The sequence below is a fragment of the Carassius auratus genome, chromosome 23, assembly GCF_003368295.1.
Source record: "Carassius auratus strain Wakin chromosome 23, ASM336829v1, whole genome shotgun sequence".
Taxonomy (NCBI): domain Eukaryota; kingdom Metazoa; phylum Chordata; class Actinopteri; order Cypriniformes; family Cyprinidae; genus Carassius; species Carassius auratus.
This window is the reverse complement of record NC_039265.1, coordinates 9,789,365-9,809,069: the sequence shown is the minus strand read 5'-3', so window position 1 is coordinate 9,809,069 and position 19,705 is coordinate 9,789,365. Positions and strand designations below refer to the sequence as shown.

The 19,705-nt window shown below is 36.5% G+C and overlaps 1 protein-coding gene across 2 annotated transcripts; it reads left to right on the top strand.

The window, feature by feature from the left end:
• On the top strand, positions 1-16,291 carry LOC113041243 (podocan-like). 2 transcript variants are annotated; one of them, XM_026199672.1, is made up of 10 exons: positions 1-230; positions 2,311-2,682; positions 4,736-4,829; positions 5,583-5,647; positions 8,426-8,535; positions 8,612-8,768; positions 11,273-11,388; positions 11,522-12,179; positions 13,547-13,695; positions 15,670-16,291. In XM_026199672.1, exons 2-10 carry the CDS (start codon positions 2,410-2,412, stop codon positions 15,821-15,823), a joined length of 1,776 nt encoding a protein of 591 aa, XP_026055457.1. In that variant the 5' UTR covers positions 1-230; positions 2,311-2,409; the 3' UTR covers positions 15,824-16,291. The 2 variants fall into 2 exon arrangements, with proteins under 2 accessions (XP_026055457.1, XP_026055458.1); XM_026199673.1 differs by lacking the exons at positions 1-230; positions 2,311-2,682 and adding an exon at positions 4,050-4,133.
• Positions 16,292-19,705: the final 3,414 nt, after the last annotated feature.

The following is a 19,705-nucleotide window of genomic DNA, read 5'->3' as shown; positions in this document are numbered from 1 at the left end:
TTGTTTTCGAGAAGAACAGAACTAAGACGTTAATTTCTTGGCGACAACGCTTTCCTCTTTCCTCTTCTGCGTTCTCTCCCTCTCTGGCTCTTCACACATCTGGAAGGTAATACAGCCGAGCGTCTCTCTCCAGCGCTGCTGCTCTTAGGATGTGTCTGCGCTGTTTTAGGAAGCTTTCGTACGCTGGACTTCGGCTTTAACTCTGTTGGATACTTTCAGGAGAAGCGGAGGTATGAATTTACACTTCTATACTTCGCATGTGAACTGATTCCAGTCGGTTTGATGTTAAACAGGTGTGTTAGAGGTTATCTAGAGGCATGTGTTTTTCATAGTAGCATATGTTTTAGTAGCTGACCTGTGGATGATGTTCTTGAGTTACAGTCGGTGTTACATAACACTCAACTTTATGGAAAACGTGGTCTGTTTTTGTTTTAGAAACAAGATTTTATGCATTAATATGAGACTTTTACTGTTTGGCAAAGAATAGTGTGGTCCTAACGTTGTGTTTTGAATTCTTTTTGATAGCTTTTCTTAACAAACTGATAGCAGTTTGAGTGGTTTTTGAGAGTGTCTTAGTATTTGGTGTCTCTTTTGCTTGATCGGCATGATTTGAGATGTTTAAAAGAGCTTCAGGGGAAGAAAAGAAATCACATGGTTAATGTATTCGCGATCAATTATTTGTTATTCGCAATCCTAAAAATAGAGGTTTATGGTTCCCCCAAGAACCTTTAAGTGAGAAAAAAAATTGTGTGAAGAACATTTAAAAAATCTAAAGAACTTTTGGTAACACTTTATTTTTAGGTGCCCTTGTTACACATTACATGTACTTACTATTATAATAACAATACATTAAGCATACTTACATGCAAGTAACCCTAATCCTAACCCTAACCACATAGTAAGTACATGTAGTTATTACTCAGTACTTAAATGTATAAGTCCACTGTAACAATACACCTTTAAATAAAGTTTAACCAAACTTTTTTTCAACTATAAAGAACTTTTTGTGAAATGTTAGGATTCTATGGAGGGGATTTTACAGCACCATATTTTCTTGTTTTAATTTATTATGATCTCTGACCTCACTGTGTATAAACTGCCTCCTATGCATGCGATGAGTCACTGAAATGGATATTTAAGTATGCTAAATATGATTTTGCCAAGTAGAACATGTTCCTGGATCAACATCCTTGTTGTTACTGGAATAACATTCCTGTCTGATTTTAAGGTCAAGTTCGACCGATGTTCACATCAGGCTAGCATTTCTCTTGGTTTTAGTTCATGGTTGCGGTTGGGAACACAGTTACAACTATCCTGTTTGACTAGGATGCTGTAAACAAATGATGGTTGTGAGGAATTTGGAGCAGTGTGGTTATTGTTCAATAAAACTGAAACATTCACATAATTTTTATGAACACACTCGTGTTGGCTAGAGAAAGCCATAGATAGATGACACCCGTTTGTGATTGTTGGAACTCATTCCTGAATTTTTTCCCAGTTCATTTTCCTTCCAATTTCACAGTAGTCTTTGGGAATGCTGGGCTTCAAGGTGTTTGTTTGAACACATTGGAGAAAACTGCTCTCAGATCAGGGGTTCGGTGCTAGATGAACCCAGAGCTGAGGTGCAAATAACCACATTATCATTTGGAGCACCACAGTAATTGCTGTTGTACTTTATATGGCTTTTCGCTAATGTCAAAATATAATCACCCCATTCAACTGTCCTGTATCAACCCAATTTAAACTATAGATATATATAAAAAAATTCTGAACTCCTCTATGAGAAATTAAAGGAACAGTTCACCCAAAAATGAAAATTTGCTGATAATTTACTCAGCTTCAAGCCATCCAAGATGCAGTTTGTTTCTTCAGGAGGATTGGATTTAGAGAAATGTTTGCTTGCATCCCTCGCTCACCAATGAGTCCTCTGCAGTGAATCAGTTTATGTCTGATGAAGAGAAAAGCTGCATGTTTTATAAGAAAAAATAAGTCATTATTAATGTGTTTTAACATTAAATGGCCAACATGTGGCAAACAAACCTGGAAATTTATGTTACTCAGAACTTTGACTGAAAATAAGAGTATAGACATGCAAATTGAATTCTGATAGTGTAAGTAGGATATATGATGTAAAATATTCTAGTTCATATAGAGAACTTTTACTTATGATTGCAGGATTTGAGATGTTATTTTTCCATTCTTTTTGGAAAACTCTTCTCCTTTTGTTCCTTATTTTGTAGCATATAAATACTCTTACAAAAACAGATTCACTGATTGAATCCAGAAAGCATCAATTCTTTTGAATCACAGGTCACAAGTGTCTAGCTGGATCTGTAAAAACCATTCAGAGAGGGGCGAGGGTTTTCAGATCTGGTTTGACACGAGGGAGAGCACTGAGGCCCGGAAGCCATGGGTCAGCGGCGCGGCCTGCTGGAGCTGCTGGGTTTGGTTCTGCTGGGCTGGACTCTGGTTCGAGGTCAGGTGGAAACAACGGACATAAAGCTGGATGAGGAGGACGGAGAGGCGGAGGACCCACCCGTAACAGTGAGAAATGTGGAGCTACAGATCTCATGTCCGGAGAAATGCAGCTGCAGCGAGGAGGAAGCGGTGGACTGTAATGGAGTCAGTCTCACGGAGTTCCCCCAGGATTTATCCGAACTGACCCGTCAACTGTCCCTGCAGGTGCGTGGGTTTGTTTCCAGATTCGGAGCGCTTCCCCATGCACACTTCTCCTGAATCTTTTGCTTCTTGTTTATTTGGTGATCTGTCAGCCGTAAGCATCTGAAATGCTTGGGATGTTAGAGTTGGGAGGTCTGCTCCTCTTCAGCTGATTAATTTATTCATAAATCAAAAATTTCACTCATTTAAAAACTAATTTTAAAAGTATTTTTAATTGTTTTTCAAAGGTCTCTTATGCTCAGCAAGGCTGCATTTATTTAAGCAAAATATAACTAAAAACTGTTGTGAAATACTATTGCAATTTAAAATAATAACTTTTTTCTATTTGAATGCATTTTTTTATATAATTTTTATTGTGGTACAAAGCTGATGTTATTTTAAAACGTATTAATATTTGACAATATTACTGTTTTTACTACTTTTTTTTTTAAAATAAAACAATTGCAAACTTGGTTAGCAGAAGAGACATCTTTCAAAGTTTCACACACACACACACACAAACGTATATGTATGTATGTATATATATATATATATATATATATATATATATATATATATAGATAGATAGATAGATAGATATACACACACACATGCACATATAAACTAGTTAATATATTTTTCCAACACATTAAAGCGTTAGATCACCTAAAAATGCCCCTCATGTTATTTCCAACCTGTATGCTTGCTTTGTTTTAAGAAATACAAATGAAGACAGAATGCAGAATGTCAAGATTATTTCAATTACAAGGCTGTTGAATTTCAAAAAATACGATGCACCATAACAGTTCAAACGGCTGGTGCATATTTCAGTTCTTCAGATGTCATATTACAGCTTAAATGTGATAAACAGATGAAAGTCATATCAATGTTCAATGAGAAAATATGATGGGTGCTTGTATTTTGACTAGGCCTTTCAGTTTAATGGTTTAATTTAGGATGATTAAAAGAAACACGCTAATTATCACACTTTGTGATGTTTTAAATGTAAAAGTTGCTATAGTTGTATAAAAAGGTCTGCTTAATTAAAAATGTGCATGTAATTAAAAACAAACTTTGTAATTAATCACACAAATTCTGTATTAAGGGATCCTTCCGCTGTTTTAGCAATTGACACTTCAACTCAATCAAACTCTTTTGTAATTCTTTACATAAATTATTCATTTTAAAAATAATAGACAGTCTGATAACTGATGATGCACTAGTCTGAATATGGAAATGCAATTAAGATTGCAAAGCAGACTAAATTATTTTATGGCTCCAGAAGTCTTAAAACTTAATGTATGTAAAACTTTTAAGGTGCTTTTTTTTTGTCCTCTTGGATCTTGAAAGCATCCATTCCCATTCATGCAACTTTTATTATTGTATAGAAAACAGCAGCCGGGACGTTCTGCTAAACTTCTCCATTTGTGTTTCACAGAAGAAAGAAAGTTGTAAGGGTTTGGAACAACATGAAGGTGAGTAAATGATGACAGACAACCCCTCTGAAGCCTGACATATGAAATAATAATCCGAAAAATTACATTTATTGAAATAGTACAGTTTATCAAAGCTTTAGTCAAAATATCTAAAAGAAATATTTGCATATGTGTTTTTAGTTTAGTATCATTTGATACATCATTCTTTTATGTCTCATACAGTATAATATGTTTAGATAAAATAACAAATATCAGTCTTCACTCGATATCTGCCAACAATATGTCTTAGTAAGATGATATTTAAATGCTTACTTTTATGATCAAAACATAATGCCATGCATTATGCAATACAATGATGACTGGTGTATGTTTGAGCAAGTGAACCCAAGATCCTATAAAAGTTATTCTAACATTTATTTAATAACCTTCAGTATAGATTTGACAGCAAAAATACATGTGAAGCCCGTGCTTGATGTGGGTGTTTGTACAATTATACTAAAAGGCCTTTTACTTGCTAAAAAAAGATAAGAACTGTCAATCAGACGTCAGGAGGCATGTGCTTTTCAGCAACGGTTTGATCATGTTGATATGTGGCTGGTGTCACAGGGTTAAATGGGATTTGTTTTTCTGTCCTGTCCCAGAATAACCAAATCACTGAGGTCACGCTGGAGCACCTGTCACGTCTTGAGCAGCTGGAGACCCTAAACCTGCAGAACAACCGGCTCACGACGCAAGGTACGGCTGATGAGAGAGAGGGTCAGGGCAGGACAGCAGCTGAAAACAGCACAGAATAATCTGTTACAGAGAGAGAGAGAGAGAAGGGAAGAGTGCTGAAAGAGCTGCTGGCTTCGGATCATTGGATCTCTTGCATGTGTGCTCAACATGACTGTTTGAAGTGGAAATGAAGTTTTTAATTCAATAAATCGGCAGAAACATCAGAATACATTCCTTTAAAGCATAAGTGTGGCCAAAAATGAAATTCCTGATATTATTTACCCCCTCTCAAGTTGTTCAAACACATACATACATGCACACAACGATGCATTAAATTCATCAAGAGTGACAGTAAACAGATTTTTATGTTTTTAATGTACCAAAAGATTTCAGTTTCAGAAATGTGCAGTTCTTTTAAACGTTTTATTCATCAAAGAGTCTTAAACAAAATATGAAGCGGCACAACTGTTTTCAACATTGATAATAATCAGAAATGTTTCTTGAGCTGCAAATCAGCATATTAGAATGATTTCTGAAGGATCATGTGACGCTGAAGACTGGAGGAATGATGCTGAAAAATAAATAGCATTTTACAATATAAACAAAAAAGAAAACAGTTATTTGAAAGTGTAGTAATATTTTGCAATATTACTGTTTTTACTGTATCTTTGATCAAATAAATTAGATAAACATTAATAATTCTTTAAGTGAAACATGAAATGAAGGTCAATAACGTACAAGCAATGATGTGTGTGTGTGTGTGTGCATGTGCAGGCCTTGACGATGAAGGGTTTCATATTCTGGAAAGGCTGAGTTATTTATACTTGGCAAATAATAAGGTGAGTCATCAATGTTTATTCTCAAACTCTCATCTCTCTCTCTCTCTCTCTCATTCACTAACTTGAATGCAGATCACAGGCTCAGATGTGAAGCTTTCCTGGCTTGAGTTTAACGAGGCTATACCCTACATTTTCCCTGAACATATATCATTTTAAGAAAAGCTTTTGCACCAAATCAGTTGTAATTTAGTTTTCCATGCTTAGAATGAGTTGTTTTTGCTGCTGTACGTTTAAGACTCTTAAGGCTAGAGTAGTTGGCAGGGCATTGCTTTGTGGATGCTATTATGTTGCCAGCATGTATCAGCATATTGCTAATCAGATAACAGGGAATATTCTCAGTTCTATGGTTAACGTTCTGGCAAGGTTCAGTCAAAGTCATGAACAAAAATTTTTCCAAGTTTAAATGGGATTTCTACATCATAGAACTTTTTCCTGTTCCAAAGGACTTTCATGGTTTATTTTAAAAACACTTTAAATTTTCCTACTTGTTTTGGAATGTTCAGAAGACATTCAAAAGTAACATTCCATTAATGCTTCCAAAATCTTTATGGAATTTTAACGTTCACATGACCCAGAAAATATGCCCTCAAAACATTAAAAAAAACTGGACATTTGAACAAAACAACTAAATCTGTGTTTCTATTTATCATGTAATCAGACTTGCTCTGGTATGATTTAATTGTGACATTTTTCTTGCCAAAGTGCACGCTTTTTACAAACTACTAACAGAATTAGATGAGTCTCTAGAAATAAAACCTGTAAAATATAGAGTTTTGTTTAATGCCAGGGGTTTCGGTCACGGCCCCTGAGAGTGACTCACTGACGTTCACTTTCCAAGACTGAAGCCTTTCCCAGGTCTGTTTAACGCTGACTGGTGGGAGCTGGAGTTTGATGTTTATGTTGGTTTATAATGGTCAGTCGTGTTCTGTCATTGGCAGCCAGTGTGGCATGAGCTGCTCCCCTCAATCCCTCGTTCCGTCAGTGCTGTGGATTGTTCTTATGCCAGCTGGTAACAGCGATGGCAAGGCTTTAACACACACACTTGCTCTCTGGACATACCGTGCCAGCTTTCCATGTTAATCACCCAGCTGTGTGCGCCAGGCGGCGGGAGCTAAAGCAGTCCCGGCGACCTCTAGAGCATGCGCTGGACAGATTTGTGGCTGATGGACTTAAAAAAGGATAACGGCAAGAGAAAGAGATCCTACTGAGATTTTATCTGACACTGGCCAGTGTAATCTCACCGTCCTGCTGGAAAAGCAAGACAAAGACGCACCAATGAAAGCCAAAGCACACAGAAGAATGTAAGACATGTAACATTCATTCTTGCTGTACTGAGTCAGTAAATTTGGCACATTTTGCTAGCTTTGTGGCTTAAAATACATGCAAGGTTTTCAAACTTGTTCAATGCACTTAATAGCATGTTTGTGAGCAGATGATTAATTGAATTCAAACACACAGCTTTTGGCTTCCTAAAACATGAATTGATGGACTGAGGGTGAGTACATTTTCAGTGAAAAATCCATTTACAACTTGAACATGATTGGCATGATTCCATGACACTTATTGACCTGGGAGACAAAACTGACTGTGGAAGAAGTACTTTATGCATACTGTAGTGACCCTAAAAAAAGCAATGCATTATGCATTGCCAAATTTGCCTAGCTGAATCTGAAGTACAATGTTCAGAAGTGAAACACATAATTAAAGCTCATTACTGAAAATAGTTGAATGGCCAAATATGACACATGCACCACTATAAATGTGATCGTGCAGCTCAGTAACTGCACCATTTTATATCTTCTTTCGTTTCTCTGCTCATACATCTCTCTTTCAGTCTGTTCACTTCACACTGTTATGCTCAGAAGGATCTCTGGAGACCCTCATCTCGCTGGAGGTCTTGGTCACAGCACTAAGAGGCACAACACACACTTTGTCTCTTTCAAAGGCTCTTGTTCATGATTTCCTTGAGCTCTGAATGGAATATTTATTTTGCAAACATTACTTTAACTTAAACAAAAAAATGTATTATTATTTTTTTAAAGACAAAATATTTCTCAGTGAAGTACAGTGAGTATGCAACATTTGAGTTGCATAATAAAGGAGAGCCAGGCTTTTCAATGCAATATTGTGGTTCTTTTTATTCATTGTGCCTGGATTTATTTTTTCTTTTTAAACAAAAACACCATGTTGAAGCCACAAAAAAAGGAAGAAGAAAAAAAAAGTGGAGCTTTGCATTTGTTAAAAATAATAATAATTTTATTCAGCACGGATGCATTAAATTGATCAAAATTGACAGTAGAGTCCCTTCTTGTAAAAAAAAAAAAAAAAGTCTGAAAAAAATCCTGGTTTCCACAATAATATGATCAATGTTTTCAACATTGATGATGATAATAATAATAATAAAAATAATAATAATCGAGGAACGATGCAAAAAATTCAGCTTTGTTCACAGGAATACATTTAATTTTAAAATATATTCAGAAACCCCTATTTTAAACTGGAATAACATTTTACAATATTACTGTTTTTTTACTGTATTTTTTAATCAAATAAATGCCGGAAGTAATGTCTTTTAAAAACATAAAGAAATCTGGCCAGCACTAAACTGTGTTAGTTTAGCTCTCTTTCTTCTCACATAATGAAAATATTTCAACCCAAATCAATCTTTCATGTCCATTTATTGCTGTATTTGGTAACACTCCATATAAAGAAGCCATTCCACTACATAGTGTTTATTTAGTCATAATAACTGACTTGTTTTGTCCTTTACACTTGTAGCTCACAGCAGCTCCCAGACATCTCCCTCCCTCTTTGGTCAGCGCTGATTTCGCTGCTAACCAGCTCACTAAAATCTACCCCAACACGTTCGGCCAGAAGCCGGCTCTAAAGTAAGCCTGAAGCGCTCTCTCCACAAGGTTTGTGTGTTGCTTTGAGACTCAGTATTAACTGTGTGCTGTGCTTCAGGTCAGTGTATCTCCATAACAACAAGCTAACAGATGCCGGTCTGCCAGAGAACATGTTTAATGGATCAGACAATCTCGAGATCCTCATTATGTCCAGTAATTTCCTCCGTTATGTCCCTAAGGGTCTCCCCACCGCCCTCAACCGCCTACACCTGAAGGTAAGACCACTGCGAGGCTCATTAAAAGGTGAAAAAATGAGTACAGTCACCATGTAGTCAGTCTTATGTCATTTTAAACCACTTTCGTTCTCCTAAGAAATACAACTATACATTGCACAAGGTCTAAAGTGGTATTTTCTCATAAAAAGCACCATCAAAGTGGCCTGTAAGCACTATATTTCAAATCTTCTGAAGCTATAGAAAGCTTTTTAGTGAAAGGACTGTTTTGAGCAGATGAGAGACTGATTGTGCTCTTACATTTAATAGTTTGTTTGAGTTTAATTCCAGGTGGTTTCCCGTTGTTCAGCCTGCTAGAATGACCTGAATGCAGGTTGTAAATTAATGACTTGGATCTTTTTGGATTTTCTTTCAGCCAAATGAACTAATATTTATTCGTGTCATTCTGCACATTTGAAGAGTTCAATTAAAATGTTGTATTTTCAATTGCCAAATTCCCCAAGCACATCCCGTATCCAATCTTTGAAAATAGTCTGAAGTAGGTATAGTCATTGGTGCAGCCAAAAATAAATTTGAGTAAAAAGAGATAAGTTCCCCTCCTGATTCTCTAATGTGTCTTAGGGTGCAGATCTCACATCTCATTAATGCTCATCACGGACAGTCTTGTTTTATTCAAATATGCTGCATCATGATGTGGTTGTCTCATTGTTACAGGGATAGTTCGCCCAAAAATGAAAATGTTATGTTTATCTGCTTACCCCCAGGGCATCCAAGATGTAGGTGACATTGTTTCTTCAGTAGAACACAAACTGAGATTTTTAACTCGAACCACTGCAGTCTGTCAGTGATATATTGGAAATCAATAAATAAATAAAAAAAACATACACAAACAAAACCAAATTAAACCCTGGGAGTCGTGACGATACATTGATGTGTAAAGACATGAGACGATCAAACTGAACTTTTTTTTTTTTTTTTTTACCTCTGATTCACCACAATAACCGAACTGTCCTGAGAGAACGTTCACTTCTTGTTCTTCAGCTAACGCGTTGTTTTCTTCTTCTTGCTTTACGGCAGACTTCTAAGTGCATTACCACCACCTCTCTCTCAAGTGGACCATTGGTACTCATAATTGAGATTGTAGATGAAGTGAAGTGACATTCAGCCAAGTATGGTGACCCATACTCAGAATTGTGCTCTGCATTTAACCCATCCAAAGTGCACATACACAGCAGTGAACACACACACACCGTGAACACACACCCGGAGCAGTGGGCAGCCATTTATGCCATTTATTCGAACCCCCAACCTTAGGGTTCGGAGTGAAACTCTCTAACCACTAGGCCACGACTTTCCTAGAGATAGAGTGTGAATGGTCAATATAAGTCTGTGATCTGCCATAAAGCAAGAAGAAGACTCGATTATGGTAAAAATCAGAGGTAAAAAAAACAATATAAATACTGTTCAGTTTCTTGCACAGACCAATCGCTTCATGTCTTTACAGATCAATGTATCGTCACGAGCCGCAGGGTTTAATTTGGTTCTGTTTGTGCATGTTTTTTTTTTTTTTTTTTCTGAAAGCCGTGATTCCCATCCACTTATATTATAAGACTGACAGACTGCAATGGTTTGAGTTATAAATCTCAGTTTGTGTTCTGCTGAAGAAACAATGTCGCCTACATCTTGGATGCCCTGGGGGTAAGCAGATAAACATCAGATTTTGATTTTTGGGTGAACTATCCCTTTACTGTCAAATGTGTGTGGTTTGTCTTGACTAGGGTTTCACAATATGCCACCACCATGAGCCAATATTTCCCTTAAGAAAAAAAAAAAAAAACTTCAGGATAAAAAAAAAAAAAAATGAGTAGTATATTGTTTTAGCTTATTTAAATTTTTAATTACTTGTTACATCATTTAGTACTGAATTAACTAAAGTTTAACCATTTTAAGAACATATGTTGGATGGAGCGTTTTGTTTGTGTGTTTAAACTTATAAACTTTTTTTTAATACTTTTTATGTAGCAGATTTCAAAAGAAGCATTTATCCATGCTTCATACTACTAATGATGATAATGTTTATAGTGATACATTTGCTTGTACAGTAGCTTGCAGTTAAGGTTTACTTTGCTTTACTATTTTTATTTTATTTATATTTTTTTTGCTTGTAAAATTAAAATATTAGCAATATTCTAGTTATCAGCCATGATATAAAAATAAGTTATCTATTGAATTTCTTTTTTTTATGCAAATCCTTCATTTTTCATTTTATTTTGTGATCAAAATGTCACCATCGATGCATTTTTTTTTTACAATTAAATGTCTTTAATGGCAAATGTCATTGGTTCATTGACATCAAACCAAGCATTATACGTTTTGATGCAAATTGTTAGTTTGGGTGAACAAAAAAAAAGAAGAGAATTGCAGCAGGACATCAAAACAAAAAGCAGATATGTGTTATATAAGACACATAATGGAATCATTGCATCAATGCACTTCAAATGCAGTTGTTATGATTACTTTTTTTATTTTTGTCTGTTTCTATGCAGAACAACAAGCTGGAAAAGATTCCCGCAGGTGCGTTCGATAATTTGTTCCATCTTCGAGAACTCTACCTGCAAAACAACTTCCTGAGCAATGACGGCATGGACAACGAGACCTTCAGGTCAGCATGACTGAACAAACCAAGAACCAATTTACCTTGCACTCTTTCTTCTGCATGGCTCTCTATTTCCTAACCTTCTTGTAAAACCACTACCTGAGCTGTAACTGATGAAAACTATGCCTTCTCTCATCAGTCACTTGAACAGTCTGGAATATCTGGATTTGTCCAATAACAACCTGAGCACGGTTCCTCTCGGGCTTCCTCGAAATCTCATCCTGCTTCATTTGGAGAAGAATTCAATCCAAAGCATCACAGTGAACGCATTGTCGTCCATTCGAAACCTGGAGTACCTGCTCCTCCACAACAACCGGCTCCGCTCCCGCTCCATCCATCCGGCCGCCTTCCAGGGTCTCAAACGTCTCCACACCGTCCACATGTACAACAACCTTCTGGAGCGCGTCCCCCGCGGCCTTCCTCGCCGCGCCAAGACCCTCATGCTGCTCCACAACCTCATCAGCGAGATCGGACGCAACGATCTGATCACGCTCTACACCCTGACGGAGCTCAACCTCAGCTACAACCGCCTCACCAGCGCCAAGCTCCACAGAGAGGCCTTCAGGAAGCTCCGCATCCTGGAGACCCTGGATCTGTCGGGAAACAAGCTGCAGACGCTGCCGTTGGGTCTTCCCAAGAGCCTCCAGGTTTTGAAGGTGAATGACAATCAGATGACCGAGATACCGGAAGGAGCTCTGATGGGAATGAGTTCGCTGAGAGAGCTCTATCTGACCAACAACCAGCTGAAGCTGAACTCCATCTACCAGGGAGCTTGGCAGGAGCTGAGCGCGCTCACGGTGAGAGATCATCCGTCACTCGAGACATTTTATAATTGTTACTTTAATGATTCGAACAAAGTGTGGCAACGGTGTATGAATGAAAATTTAGGAATGCATTTTACAGAGAGTGGAACATTTTGGGGCTGGTGCTTGAGACATTACTGCTAATTCAGTTTTTCTGTAATAAAAAATACTACAAATAATATAACACATGATAAATTCTGACAGACTGCTGTATGGGCTCAGGAATATTAATGAATACATATATACGTAGAAAAAATGGGGTGAAGTGATCAACTAGATTACAATCTTGACTAACATTATAAGTGAACCTTATAATTTACTTGAAGATTTTATTTCATATTATTTTATCATTTTTTATATTTAATATTTTTATTTTCTGTTTATTTGTTATGTTCGGTTTTGCCTGTGGGATAAGTAATAAATAATAAACAATAGATTTATAGAAAAATGGGATAAAGTTTGTCAAGTGATCAACTACATTACAACTATTTCTGTGCAAGTAACCCTGACAAAAAAATATAAGTGGACTTCAAAAAACTTCAAAAGTTTATTTTATTGTGTATTTGCTTTTGTTTTTAAAAAAAAAGTTTTCCCCATTTTATTTTGTTTTGCATGTGGGGTAAGACTGTAGGGGAAAACAGACTCTATAGTCTAAATAAATAAAAATATGTTATATATTTTCGCTTATAGTTTTTCAATATCTTATTTTTTTATTTTTTATCCCTATAGTGAAAGCTTGTTTTTCTGTTATCAGCTGGATAAGAAAAGCAGTTGCTCTTAATAAATAGCAAATTTATAAGAAAATGATGTAAAGTTTGTCAGGCGTTCAACTAGATTACAAATGTTTTTATTTATTAAATTAAATTAAATTAAATTAAAATGAAATTAAATTAAATTAAATTAAATTAAATTAAATTAAATTAAATTAAATTTTAATTTTAATTTTAATTTTAATTTTAATTTAATTTAATTTAATTTAATTTAATTTAATTTAATTTAATTTTATTTTATTTTATTTTATTTTATTTTATTTTATTTTATTATTCGATTTCATTTCATTTCATTTTGTTTTGTCTTATTTTATTTTGTTGCCTGTGGAGTACGTAATCACAAAGAGAGCTTGTTTTCCATTATCAGCTGGATGAGAAATGCAGACCCTCTGCTCTTACACGAGAAAAAAAAGATAAGATGTATAAAGAAGCAGTCTCTTTCATTGCATGATTTCCTAAGAGATCTGTTTCCAGCTAAGGAAAGATTCTGCTAGAACGTAATGTCCAATTTCCCATTTCAAAGGCTTAGCTGAATCTCCCTTTGATAAATGGAGAAAGCGGATGCTTGAACATGTTTTATGTGTGCTTCAGACTCTGGATCTCTCCGGTAACATGTTGTCACACGTTCCTCCTGACCTCCCCGAATCTCTTGAGTTCCTCCACCTGCAGAACAACAGGATCAGCTCCGTTTCTGCCACAGCTTTCCTCAACACACCCAACATCAAAGGCATCTTCCTCAGGTGACTCCCCGGTCCTTTCCTTTTTCTGCCTTTTCACTCATTTTACTTTTGCATCCTTTAGCTAAAAGTCATAAACTGTTTAGCAACCCCTAAGATATCAAACTCTCATGTAAATGTGATTTTCTCGCACATTGGATTTTATGAGCTCATTTTAATAGCTGTCATTATTTTGTTGAACATATATAAACACCCAAGCAAGCAGATCATCCGTGTCCTCAGATCTGGGTTTTATTGTGTCTTTCTTTTTCTGAAAGCGCTTGGATCTGCTCTGCTGTAATGGACTCAATATCGAAGCTTTCACAGCTGCACTTTATGCCACAATAACGTGAGGCAAGAACATTTCCCATAAAATCATACAGTAACAGCGTTCAGACTGTAAACGGAGACTGAGAACATGTGGAGCGAATGAAAGAACGGACAAAATTGTTTTCTCATCTTGACCTGATTATCGGTTTCAGAAACATGCAAACGCAGAGATTTTAGGAGATGCAAAACCAGCAGGTGCCACGGCAGATGAACAAATGACTTTCAGTATTATAGTTATTTGGGGGTTTTAACAGAATATATATTTTACAATTATAAACACTCTTTTTATGTAACATTTTGACAATGTTACAGCAAATAGGTCACTATGTCGGAACAATACATTGTGTATAGCTTATAATAAAATTGTATGAACAATACGTATATTTCAGTATATGGTGCAGTAAAAATCATAATAAAATCATATGTACCTCAGTGAAACTACTTCTAAATATTTACTATGACTAAATTATTTGTTAGAATTAAAATAATAATTCATACTTGTAATAAATCCATCATAAGTATGGTTGCATTTCATAATTTTGGTGTTGAGGATAATACGAGTAGTTTATGTATTTTAATAATGCATTTTGAAGATGGATTTGTTTAGAAAGGCTGAAAATGAGGAAACATAGTGCAATTTATTTGTTTTTAAAATTATAAATGGTTTAAGCAGTGAAAATGTTAAGTTTTTACTGAGAAAACCATGAACAGATGTATTTTTGTAATGAAAAGAGCTTTATTGAAAAAACTATATCAGGTAATTTCAATTTACAGTAAAATGTTAACCCTTTAATGTCACTACACTAAAAAAAAAACTAATCTGTAAAAATGGGTCACAATGTACTGTAGTTATATGAAGGATTTTTCTGTATTGACTTATTTAATTTACAAGTGTGCTATCTTAATTTTTAATTTTGCACTTAAAATGTCCTTAAAATTGCTGAATAATGTCCTGGCAGAAAATTTACAGTACATTACCTTTTGTTTTTGAACCAGTGTAGACCTACAGTACATTGTCCTTTAATCTGTTACATTTCAGGAATTTTTTATAAAATACATTAACAATAAAGCATTGCAGGAGCAATATAAAAGGAACAGTTTGTCCAAAAATTGTAATGGTCATTCGCATTGGAAAAAGAAGGCAGATCTTCAAGAAGCATTAATAACAGTGAACATAATTGTCCAATTGTGATGTATAGAGTTGATTCCCAAACCTAATACTCACGTGGGAGAGGCGATTCCTCTCGAACATAATGTCCTGTCTGCTTTCTACAGTCCATCAACAAAAAGATGGAAGAAAATGAAAAAATGGATTCATGTGCGTCAATAAAGCACTCTGTGCTCAGTTTCAAGTGGACAGACATGAACTCGATGGACGTTTCTTAATGGACATGCCCGAGCCATTACAACCCATGTCAGAGTAACTTTTGGGCAATTTAGCTAGTCTGTACAGGCTCGTCCTCGCTGGATTCCTGTTTGATTTGAGAACATGTGACGTTTCAGGATGAAGCCACTCATCTTTTCTGAGAATTTGCTCCACTCGACCGTTTAAACCGGAATGAGTCTCCAAATTGCTTTTGATTTGCAGGTTTCATTTGTGATGACTTTGAAAACCAGCCTTTATATGCATTAACTCTTTCTCTGCATCTCGTCCGCTTTCTCCTTCAGATTTAATCGTCTCTCAGTTCATTCGGTGTCCGAAGAGTCTTTTTCTCACCTGTCCAAGCTTCGGGTGTTGGACATTGGCCACGGTAACATCTCTCCCAACCGAGGCCAAGCCGAGGAGCAGGTGGAGGAGGAAGAGGAGCCTAAACTTTCATGAGTCACGGATGGAAATAACAGTAAAAAAAATCATGCCCTGAACTTTCCTTCACTCAAAAATAAAACAAAAATGACAACCAGTTTGAGATTATAAATTCATTGTGGCAGCTGACAGAAAGTGAGTATTTCCAAACGCAGTGTTTGATTACATCCCAGTGCATTGGAAGATATTTTTAGACATGAGAAAGGAAAATACTAATTGTGCTACTACGAATTGCTGTCTACTAATTAAAAAAATGTGGCTTTATATTGTAATAGATGCAATAGTAAGAAATCCAAAGTCATATGGATTAATATCTGGTGCAGGATGCTGGAAAACTGTATTGGTTGTCTTTTATTTTTAGTTTTTGTGGTGTTTGCTCAGTCATGGCTCATTGCTCATTGTGTTTACATGCATAAAGCTGTTCTGCTGTGCTATGAAATTATAATTTCTTGCTCCAGAGAACAGGCTCTGGGTATTTTTTCTATAAGGGAAAAAAATGCTTTTATCTAAAGTCATATAATAGTTTTGTGAATTTAAGTCTTAACACTCTTACATCTAATTTCATATTCAAAAATGGTGCATCATTGTGCAACACTACATTTATGACCCTGAACCACAAAGTCCACTTAAGTCGCTGGGATGACATCGAGATGATAATGGTATAATTTCCAAAAACTTTCACTTTGAAGCCTGTTTTCAAAAGTACCCCATGACCCCACCAATCCAATTGAAATTAATTAAAAACGTCCAGAGCATTTAACTTTAATTTATGCGTTGAAGGTTTAAAAAACACTTCATTCCCAAGAATGCACTCAAAATTCCTTTTTCTTTTAATTACATGGAATTTCACTTTCTGTAATTTTAGTTCAACTTCTTGTCAGGTTACATCAATTTTATTCGATTTGAAAACTTTTTTGGTCATTGTGTAGAAAAGGCTTTAAAAAATTCTCCTTTTTTGGACTTGTTGGGAAACAGGGATGATATGAGGGTGAGTAAAAATAATTTTATTTTTAGATGAACCGACTCCTAGTTTGACAACCTTTCGAGTCTGATAACTGATAATTTTTCTCATCATCATCTACAGGAAAATTTGAACACCTCTTCATTTTGTTCAGACATATCTATTCTTCAGCATTACTCATCATAGTGTGTGGTGGTTTTCTCGGAAAATCGTTTTCAGAGCGTAATAAATGGAAAATTCTTCTGTAGCAGATGGGGTGTATGAACTGGTAGTCATTTCACAGAAATATTTTAATTATAATTATTTCCTGTCTGAACTAATGAACGTAAAGCGGTGGGTAACTGTATATAATACATGGACAAACACATCTTGTGTAGACAGAAATCTCGCCCACACTATACTAATTTGCTCTACTTTTTTCCTTCTACTAAAAGCTCAAGATTGTGAGCCTGTCATCCTCGCAATACATTGCATTGAACATGTATTGAACACTCCCAATCTGAATAATGATTTGCAAACCATTTCAGATCAGGACAAAGTGCATTTATCACAATTATCATGAACCTTCGAGATCCAAAGTTTAGATATGAATGAAAAGATTCACGAACCCGTTCCGAAGTCCCTCGCTTCAAGTCGCCATCTGAATCATGATTCACAATACTCAATTTCACCCATTTTAAAATGTGGACCCCCTCTTTTGATATGTTTTTTTTTTTTTGGCTAGTGAATCAAAGAGTTTGAATCAATCAGAGCGGTTAAATAATAAATGACTCACTCACTGAATCTGTGTCTGTTCCTCCAAGGCTTTAGCCATGACAGTTCTAGCTCAATTGTTTTATGGCATTAACTGAAATCAGCATAAAAAGATTGATGTTTACAAATCCAACACATATTGGGCTCTATCATACACCCGGCACAATGCGATGCAAGGCGCAGTGCAAGTGTGTTTGCTAGTTTCAATCCGGCACCGTCATCTCAGAAGTGCATATAGAACTTTGTGCTTGCCACTTACTCACATTATCAACTCCTCTCTTCACTCTGGAACATTTCCTTCAGTGTTTAAGCAGGCTCGGGTAAGCCCACTGCTGAAGAAACCATCTCTAAATCCAGCGCTTCTTGAAAACTACAGACCGGTATCCATTCATTGCAAAGAAACTTGAGCGAGCTGTGAGTCTTAACAACCTGGAGCTTAACACGCTCAAAACAGTGGAGATGATCGTGGACTTTAGGAGAAACCACCCTGCACTTTCCCCACTCACCATCATGAACAGCACTGTGACTGCAGTGGAGTCATTCAGATTCCTGGGAACCACCATCTCTCAGGACCTGAAGTGGGACAATCACATTGACTCCACTGTGAAAAAGGCCGAGCAAAGGTTGTATTTCCTTCGCCAGCTGAGGAAGTTTAACTTGCCACAGGAGCTGCTGAAACAGTTCTACTCAGCCGTCATTGAGTCTGTCCTGTGTACTTCAATAACTGTCTGGTTTGGTTCAGCAACAAAATCAGATGTCAGAAGACGTTCGGCAGGTTTGGACTGCTGAAAGGATTATTGGTGCTCCCCTGCCCACCCTTCAAGAACTGTATACATCCAGAGTGAGGAAAAGGGCTCATAAAATCACTCTGGATCCCTCACATCCAAGTCACCCCATCTTTGAACTTTTGCCATCTGGCCGGCACCTCAGAGCCGCAAACACCAGAACAGCAAGGCACAAGAACAGTTTCTTCCCCCAGGCAATCTACCTCATGAACAGTTAAATGTTCCCCACTTATGCTTATAAATGTGCAATATCCTTATATTTATTTGTTAACCCTCCATCCTAGAACATTCCTGCATCTCAATCCTATTCCATTATCATTTATAGCACAATTGTTTATACACTTATTTATTTGCCAATTTGTAATTCTCCTCTCTTTTTTTTTTGTCTGTGTGTTGTTGTCTCTGTGTACTGGAAGCTTATGTCACTAAAACAAATTCCTTGTACGCGCAAGCATACTTGGCAATAAAGCTCTTTCTGATTCTGATTCGGATCAACCAGCTCTCTATGTTCCTTGTACAGAACAACCTCCTAGACAGCAACCAAACTGGGTTCAAAAGCCTGCGACTGGCAAGAGCAACTTCCAAATCTCAAGGCTCAGTACTTGGACCACTTCTCTTCTCCATCTACATGACGTCATTCAGCTCACATTACTCCTCTCCTCATCAGGCTACACTGGCTACAAGTAGCTGCTCGCATCAAATTCAAGGTACTGATGCTTGCCTACAAGACGACCACTGGCACGGCACCAACATACCTAAACTCACTAGTTTAATCTTATGTGCCCTCCAGAAGATTTTGCTCTGCAACTGAACGACGCCTTGTGGTGCCATCCCAAAGAAGTTCAAAATCACTCTCAAGGATCTTTTCCTGGACTGTGCCCAGCTGGTGGAATGACCTCCCGATCTCAATCCGAACAGCTGATCCTCATTTTCAAAAAACATCTAAAGACTCATCTTTTTCGCCAGCACTTAATCAACTAATACTAGTACTTACCTTTTCATATTCTTAAAAAAAAAAAAAAAAAAAAAAAAAAGCCTGGCTACGTGTTCTGTGCTATAACTGACACTTGTCATGGCACTTATGCTGTTGTTGTTTCCTTGTTGGTCTGATTGCTTCTATTGTTCTCATTTGTAATTCGCTTTTGATAAAAGCATCTGCAAAATGATTGAATGTGAATGTAAATGTAAAATAGGGCTCATTCAGTTGAGGTAACCCATTTACTGATAGCTAGTAATCTGATTGTATTAGTCTATATAGGGTTATAGTTGATGTAAAAAGAGCAAATGGGAGAAGATGAACAAGAGCAGATGTAGCCTATATCTTGTTTTTCTCTTCAACAGCACAGGCCTACATTTTGCAGTCTTAATTGTAATAAAATAACTTATGAAATAACAGCTGAG